The sequence below is a fragment of the Merops nubicus genome, unplaced genomic scaffold, assembly GCF_000691845.1.
Source record: "Merops nubicus isolate BGI_N331 unplaced genomic scaffold, ASM69184v1 scaffold244, whole genome shotgun sequence".
Lineage (NCBI taxonomy): Eukaryota > Metazoa > Chordata > Aves > Coraciiformes > Meropidae > Merops > Merops nubicus.
Genome location: NW_008606038.1, coordinates 74,220 through 81,785, shown reverse-complemented (window position 1 = coordinate 81,785; position 7,566 = coordinate 74,220). Strand labels below are relative to the sequence as shown.

At 41.9% G+C, this 7,566-nt stretch overlaps 1 protein-coding gene across 2 annotated transcripts in view; it reads left to right on the top strand.

Annotated features, from left to right (window-relative positions):
- Positions 1-340: 340 nt before the first annotated feature.
- The window catches only part of FUT8 (fucosyltransferase 8 (alpha (1,6) fucosyltransferase)), a 45,594-nt gene continuing 38,368 nt past the window's right edge, over positions 341-7,566 (top strand). For both annotated transcript variants that reach the window (XM_008939502.1, XM_008939501.1), the window contains exon 1: positions 341-543. In XM_008939502.1, coding sequence (XP_008937750.1) covers positions 341-543 — 203 coding nt within the window. The remainder of the gene's footprint in view (positions 544-7,566) is intronic.

The following is a 7,566-nucleotide window of genomic DNA, read 5'->3' as shown; positions in this document are numbered from 1 at the left end:
AGTAGTAACATTGTCTTCATTCCTCAGTGATAATGACAATACATTTGGCTTAATGGCAATCCAGTGTATTTTTATGTATCGGAATTATAATTTCAGTTTGTTTTTTTTTCTTTTCACAGAATGTCAATGAAGAATGATGAGAAATTAATGCTCTCTATGTACAGCCCCATAAGGATCTCCTGTGAGGAGCTGCACTAAGATGAACACTGACAACACTTTCTCCGGTACAATGTGGTGAAGCAGAGGATCTGAAATTGTCCACTTCTGTGCAAGCTAAGGACTTAAAATGTTTGTTATTTTGTGAGCAGAAGCAGTTCTGGAGTGAGCTGAACTTCTGAAAATGCGGCCATGGACTGGTTCCTGGCGTTGGATTATGCTCATCCTCTTTGCTTGGGGAACTTTACTCTTTTATATTGGTGGGCACCTGGTACGAGACAGCGAGCACCCAGATCACTCCAGTCGTGAGTTATCCAAGATACTTGCTAAACTTGAACGTTTAAAGCAGCAAAATGAAGACTTAAGGCGGATGGCAGAATCTCTCAGGTAGGATCTAAAACTAGCTAAAACTTTGCAGAAAATGGTTGCAATATGAAATATCAGAAAAGGAATTGAAAGGGTTGTTTGTGGGGTTTTTTTGTAAAATCACGTTTAACATTTAAAAAGATAGATAAGTGTTTTAATTGGTGCCATAACCAGCTGAAAACATGATGCAAAACCTTTAAACAAATAATATACTTCAGTTTTGGTCTGTTACAATCATCATTTAACAGTGGTTATTTAGTGGTGTCCAAGTGTTAGTGTCACAGTAATAGAGTTCTGCAGGTGATTAACTCCTCAACACCAACTCAAACAAGCGCAATTATTATGACATTCAAAACAGTTATAACAGCTGGGGACCTTCCTACATTTCAACAGGCAGTTAACTGGAAGAGCTCCTTTACAAAGTGCTGAAAAATCTTGTGTAGCTTGTTAAAGAGGCATGTGGACTTGCTCAAGATGAGCTGCAGTAGACTGCTGCATTGTAGGAATTCTTTTAACCGAGTTTTTTTCCTTGCCTTGCTGCTAAACTCGTAGCAATACTTGCTAAATAGCAGGATCATCTCCCTTTTTGTAATTATTGTTACATTTTGTACAATTACAGTTTAAAGTGTTTTCTTTCACCTTTTCAGACAGACAACCTTTAACACAGACTTGTGGTATCTCCTCTCCTAGGACCTTGCGAGGGAGAGCTGCTTAGGCAGGGTGTGTGCCAGAGTCTGACGGGACCTAAAGTGTGTGGACATCACTACATGCAGCCTTAAGGTCCTGATGGGTTGTGGGGACACGTGCAGAGGCTTTGGATGTTGTAGGAAGCTAAAGGAGAGCAGAGCTCAGTACTAGATTTTACAGAATGGGAGGGAGATGTTTGTTTGCAAAACCTCTAAGCCAGCTGCCCTGTCTCTCACAGCTATGCACTCAGAAGCAGGTCTGGCCAGGATTGCCTGTGCAGAGTGTGGAGAGCAAGGGGCACAGGCAGTTGAATCTTCATTGTCTCTCTTTGGTGGTTCCTGCCTGGCAAGGAGAAACTGATTTTAGACTTGCCTTGAGCAGCTGCCATTTGGAATCTTCTACCTTCCTATTTTGCTTCAGAGATCATAGGGAAAATTACAAAATTGCACAGCTCTCTTTGTTTTGCTTCTTTTGTGTTTTATGGTTGTAGTGCTTGTCTCGTTACCGTATCTTTATGTCAGTTTGTTCCTCCCCTTCCTGTGAACAAAACGAGACACATGGACTCTGCAGCAGTGCAATCAGTGCCTTGCCTCTGGTCCCTGTTCTGAGGTGTCTTCTGGTGCCTCCCCTCCCTTGGAGGCGTGGCCTGGGCTGGGTGGGTGTCCCTGCTCACGGCGGTGTCCCCCCGCTGCGCTCTGCTGCGGGTCCCTGGGCTGCGCCCTGGGCAGGGCCGCGTGTGGGTCGGGCTCCTTCCCCAGACAGCCCTGCAGGAGCAGAGGGGGGAATGCTGCTGACCCAGCGCTCTCCACAGAGCACAGATCATCTTCACCCTGAGAAACACAGCCCTGAATGGCCACGTGGGCTGCCCTGCTCTGAGCTGCGTTCATTAATACAGGGTGGCAACTGCACTGGCGAAAGATGTCATGGATTTCTGTTGAGAAAATGGTGTAATGTGGAGTGTGCTCCTACCAAGGGACTTAAGCAAGGTCCTGTATTTGAAAAAATGCAGTAACTTTAAATTACTTTAATATTAGACAATTATAGTCACCCTTAGAGTTTCTTGCTTCAGAGGGGGAAATATTTGGCCTTGAACATAAAGATTACTACTCCCCATGTGTGGCTGGCTGGAATTAATGGCCATGTGATGTACTGCACAGTCACTGAAACAGAACCAGTTCAAATTACCCAGTGGCTAGGGGAGCGTAATGTTGATTTTTCTGCTGACAAGGTGCTCTTTTCCTCTTGAGAAAGAGGCGCTAGGGACAGGAGATGCATAGATGCAGCCTTAGCTTTGTTTTAGGCAGGGATAATTTTTCTAAACACCTTTCTCTATTTCCCTAACCTGTCTGTATTCAGATAAATATTACATTTTCAGTGGCCAAGTTTTAAATAATAGCTTATACTGTTGATGAATTTTCATGAGATCACTGCTGCTATGAACGTACATTAAAGAAACAAAACACGGCTGAACTTCAGATGCTGAAGTAGAAGCAGGCCGAAAAGGGTTAATTTTGCTCTCGTTAACATCTTAAATTGAAGATGTGGTTTGTTTTAGGCTTTACTGACCAAAGGCAGAAAGGCTGGAATTATTTGAATATGATTTAATTGCTATCATCTTTGGTTTTGTACTGAAAACTCTAATTACTGATACTGGCTATGAAGTGGCTTCTGGTGACTTTGGGTAAAGGCAGTCTCTACATCAGCCTGGCCTGCTGGCCCCAAAAGCCAGCCCAGCACGACAGGGCTTTCCTCTCCAGATGGGAACGCTCTTTTCCTGCCACTTTACCTACCAGCTCCTTGTCCCCAAAGACAGCAATGAGAAGAGGAAAGCCAAAACTGTGCTGTAGGAAACACACCTCCTGTGCGTGCAAAATCAGCTGCCCGAAAGCTGAGAAATGTCCCGTCTGTGACAGAGCCTTAGAAACTGCTTACCCCCTTGGATGGAGGGGACATAAACACTATTTGGGCTGTAATTTTTCCCCTGGTTGCCTCTTTCCACACAGGATGCCCGAGGTGTAGAATTAAGGCTTTAGGGCAGTAAGAGGTTGGTTGGTTTGGGGTTGGGTTTGGTTTTTTTGTTTGTTTTGTTTTTTGTCGGTTTGGTTGATTTACTGGGATTTTTTTACGTTTGAGTTCACCAACTACAGCATGTTCTTCTGCTTTTTGTTGTGGGTCGTTTGTTTATTTTTAATAATATTTTTACTCCATCTGTATTGTGTAAGAATAGCCCATATTTTGTAAGGAGTTTTGGTCAGGTTATTTTGAGATAGTCTTTTTTTTTTAATATGTACTTTTGCAGTAGTGCAAGGTGGAATAGTCACATCTTTTTTAAATTTGCCTGAAATGAAAATATTCCTCTAGGAACCAAGTAAACTCCTGTGGTGTACTTCTGATGACTTGAAATGACTTCAGGCACCACTTAGGTTTTACTATGCATTTGAAAAGCTCGAGGTGGGAACTTGCTGTAGTTTTTCTTTTGCCATTATGATGCTTTGTGAAAAGCTTCCTTGTGGCCTATAAAAGAGGCACGTTTGTATATTAGTGATGCAGGAGATAAATGGAACTTTGTATTGCTTGAGTTTTAGAGATTATGTGTGTGAATATTGTGGTGTCGTGAGATTTGATGAGTTACCATAGTCCTTACATGCTTGTAACCACTATTGTGAGAGCAAATCTGGGCTGATTTTCAGAAGCAGCCTAGATCCTATTGGAGCAGAACAGAAATAAACCTGAGCTGTTTATGCATCTTTAGTGCACTAGTCTGTAGCCAGTAGAATTGCAAGAGCCCTTTCAAGAGCTCTTATTACAGATGTTGTAGGTTTTGCAGCAAAAGGGGAACTCTTTACTACAGTTTTTGTAGTTTTTTGAGGGGAACTTGATAGGGAGTAATAATCAAATGAAAGTATTACATAATGTTGTTTCATTGTTTGCCTGCAGTGTGGCTTTACCTGAGCATTTTATTTACTAGTAGGGTTATGAGATGACTGCTAAAGGCTGCCACTCTTGCATCTAGATAGTATGAGGCTTTTAGGAGGAGGAGGGCTTGAAATTACTGCTGTCTTAATGTCTCATTTTCTTAAATGCAAACTGGCAAAGCTGTGCCTATGCCTTCAGCTGTGTTCTGGACTTCATTTTTGCCATGCATGAATGGCTCCTCATTTTCACGTGCTGCTTTGTGTCTTCCTGGGTGATAGTCACATTTTTATCTTTTATGGTATATTAGTGGTATCCTCTGCCTGACAGTGTGGGAACCAGTAATTTCAGAGTTCTCCTCAAGCAAATAGAGACTCTTGTTAAGTGTAGTTGTACTGCATTCTCATTACTAATACATCACATGCCATATATATATTTACTTCCTGTAATCTATTGAATATTACAATGTATAGAACCTGTTGTTTTTAAAATAAGTATCATAACCTGTTTCTTAATCTGAACAGGATTGTGTAAAACAGGATTGGAAGAGGGCAAAATGCAACTAAAGGAGTGGCCGTCCGCAGGCGCCAGCGGCTGGGGGGCCCTTCCCTTTAGGGTGTGCTGAGGGGCTCGGTGAAAGAGTGAGAACACACTTGAGCATCAGCTTGGGAAAGCTCAACCTTTTTCCCTTTGCTGATAAGTTAGTGTAACCTTTCGAGTGCCTGGGAGCTATGAAAAGGTTGGGTTTTTTGTTTTCAGAGCTTTTGTTTTCGAGCTTTTTTACAATGACGTTACACAGCATGGTTGTTGTTCCAGCTAAATTGAATGTCACTACAATTAATTTTTGAGTGATTCTTCCTGCCTTCAGTGATTAGAGATCGCTGCTTTGCTGTTGTCCCTCTGTGTGACCTGAAGGTGAGGAAAAAATGGCCTCGGTAAAATGGATGATGTACACAGAATTCTTTTTTTTCTGTCTTTAAGTGCAGCTGGATTACTAAACAAGGGACAAAGCAGAAACGGGTTATCTCTACAGCGTCATCTTTTGATGTTTAAAGTTATACAGTAATATCTTTATTTGATATGAGTTCATTATGGAAAAGATATTTGCATTTGCTATGAAATGGTAGGAAACAGCATGCAAAAATAATTCAAACAAAACCACTATCTGGTGTATTGTCATGGCTGCCTGCATACGTGGATTATAATTTTGTTTATTTTGTATATACAGCATAATTTACAATGTTGTCGTAGCAGTAAGTGAAGGATATTGTATGCTGGATGCCAACTGACATGTTCTTTTGTTGTTGATTAGAATCATCAGAGTTTAGATAAACTTAGTTTAAGCTCACTTCTCATAATTTAAGGAGCAAGTCAGTTGTCGGGATGTATTTTGGTGTGATGAAAATGTATGTGTATGTTTTTCAACAGGAATTTATTCATAAATGTGTGTTATTCTTAGGATATTTTGTGCTAGAAGTTATCTACATAGATGATGTCATGAGTATAGATAAGGATTTCATTCAAACACTTTTCCCTCAAATGTTGCCTTATCTCCAACTCAGTTGATGTACTTGTAGAGGGCAGTAACAAGCAAGCTGTGCTGGTTGCAGAGAAGAACCTTTCCCTTAATTTTGAGGCTGGATGAAAGTGAGGAAGACAGCAATTCCAAGTCTGATGAGGTAATAGATGTAGAGACAAAACTGAAAAAGAATAAGTTATTTTAGTTTTTTCCGAAAATGTTGTAATTTTTGCAACCCCAAGCATGTAGCATAGGAGGATGCCCCCACTGTGACTTCTACAAGATGAGCCATTCCATTTTTCCTGGTGATTTTGTGGTTAGTTGTCCTGTCGCAATCCACCCTGCGATACCAAGCTGACACATCACAACATGTTTCCACCTTGGGGTTTTAAACTAGAGCAAGAGCTTAAATGTGTTTGAGTGTGTTTTTTAAGGGTTTATTTGTGTTGTGGTGTACGTGGCAGTACTGCACCCGGTCTCGGTCTGGTATCGTGCTGCACTTTGAGGCAGAAACAAATTCACTAGTGCATGGTTCGTGCAGAGGGAGAATATTTAAGGAGTGCCCGTGTTTTAAGATTAGAATATTTTTTTGTCATGCTTGTTCCCTCTGCACATTAAAAAAGCAGGTATATGAGCAGTTATTGATAATTCCTTTTTGTTTACCATTATAGCTTTAAAGCACAAACATTTTACAATAATTTTATTATCCCTAATTTGATTTCAATAGGGAGCTTTAAGAATGCAGATTTTTTTTGCTCTATTTCTCTGAAGCTACAAAGCTTCCTCTTCCACCTCTCCCACCCTGTGCTGGAAGAGGAAGCTGAAATGCCAAGCCTCGTGCGATACGTCTTTCTGCTGCTCACATCCCATATTTATTCCCTTCAAATGTTCCAGGGAAAATGAACTTTTCATCAGTTCCTAAATTTTTATTGGTATTTAAGTATCCAGATCTGAGAGACAGCTAATGATGTCTCTGTAGGATGTTTAGAGTGCTGTCATTTCTGGTTTAGGGTGAAGATCCCCCCTCTAACCACTGTTTCTCTATGCTAGAGGCATCTTCATCTGGCAAGAGGGCTTCCCTGTGGTGTATGTGTGTGGAGAGAATATCCCTTGGTTTTTATGCTCCTGTTCTATTACTAATGAAGAATTCCATATTCTTTACAGTTCTCAAGACTTTTCATCATGCATCTGCTTCCTCTTTTCCTTTTCAGGGTCATCTCTTTAAAAAGTGTTATAAAAGGTGGAATGCTCTTTAATCCTTGGATCCACCAGAATTGTCATCTCTCTAGAGATGAAAGGGGGTTTTGTTTCTCCTGCATTAATTTGTGAGGCAAATAGGACTGAGCATCTGATTTCTGTACTTACAATAATTTCATTTGATTAAAACGTGGATTCCGGTTGAGATGCTGAGCAAACCTCAGTAGTACCCTCAGGACTGATTTATGGCTCATGGATTTCAGGATACACTTTTCCATGCTTCTCCTGCGCTCACGTACCAGAGATGTCAGTTTACAGATTCCAGTTGCTGGTGTTGTTTTAGGTGACCAGCAGTTTAGAATTAGTGGTGGTACATTGAAGAAGCTAGGATCTTGTTCTGAGTCCAGAAAATACATTGAATCCACCTTGTGCCTATCTATATGAAGACTTAAAACTCTAGCAGAGCTGTAGTGCTGGAGCACTGGACCTCCAAGAACGTACACCCAGTGTTCAGGGCTGGAATGTATTTCTTGTGTGAGTACAACACGTAGCCAGACCTGGGTCCCGTGAAGGCACAGCCGGGGTGCTTGCCAGCCGGTGCAGCCGGCGGCCCCGGTTAAGCTGCTGCAGGTGCTGTTTGCACAGGCAGGGCCTGGGGGCCGCCCTGTCGGGGGGTGAAGCCCCAGGAGCCCGGTGCCCCCCGCTCGCGGCAACAGCCCCCACGTCTG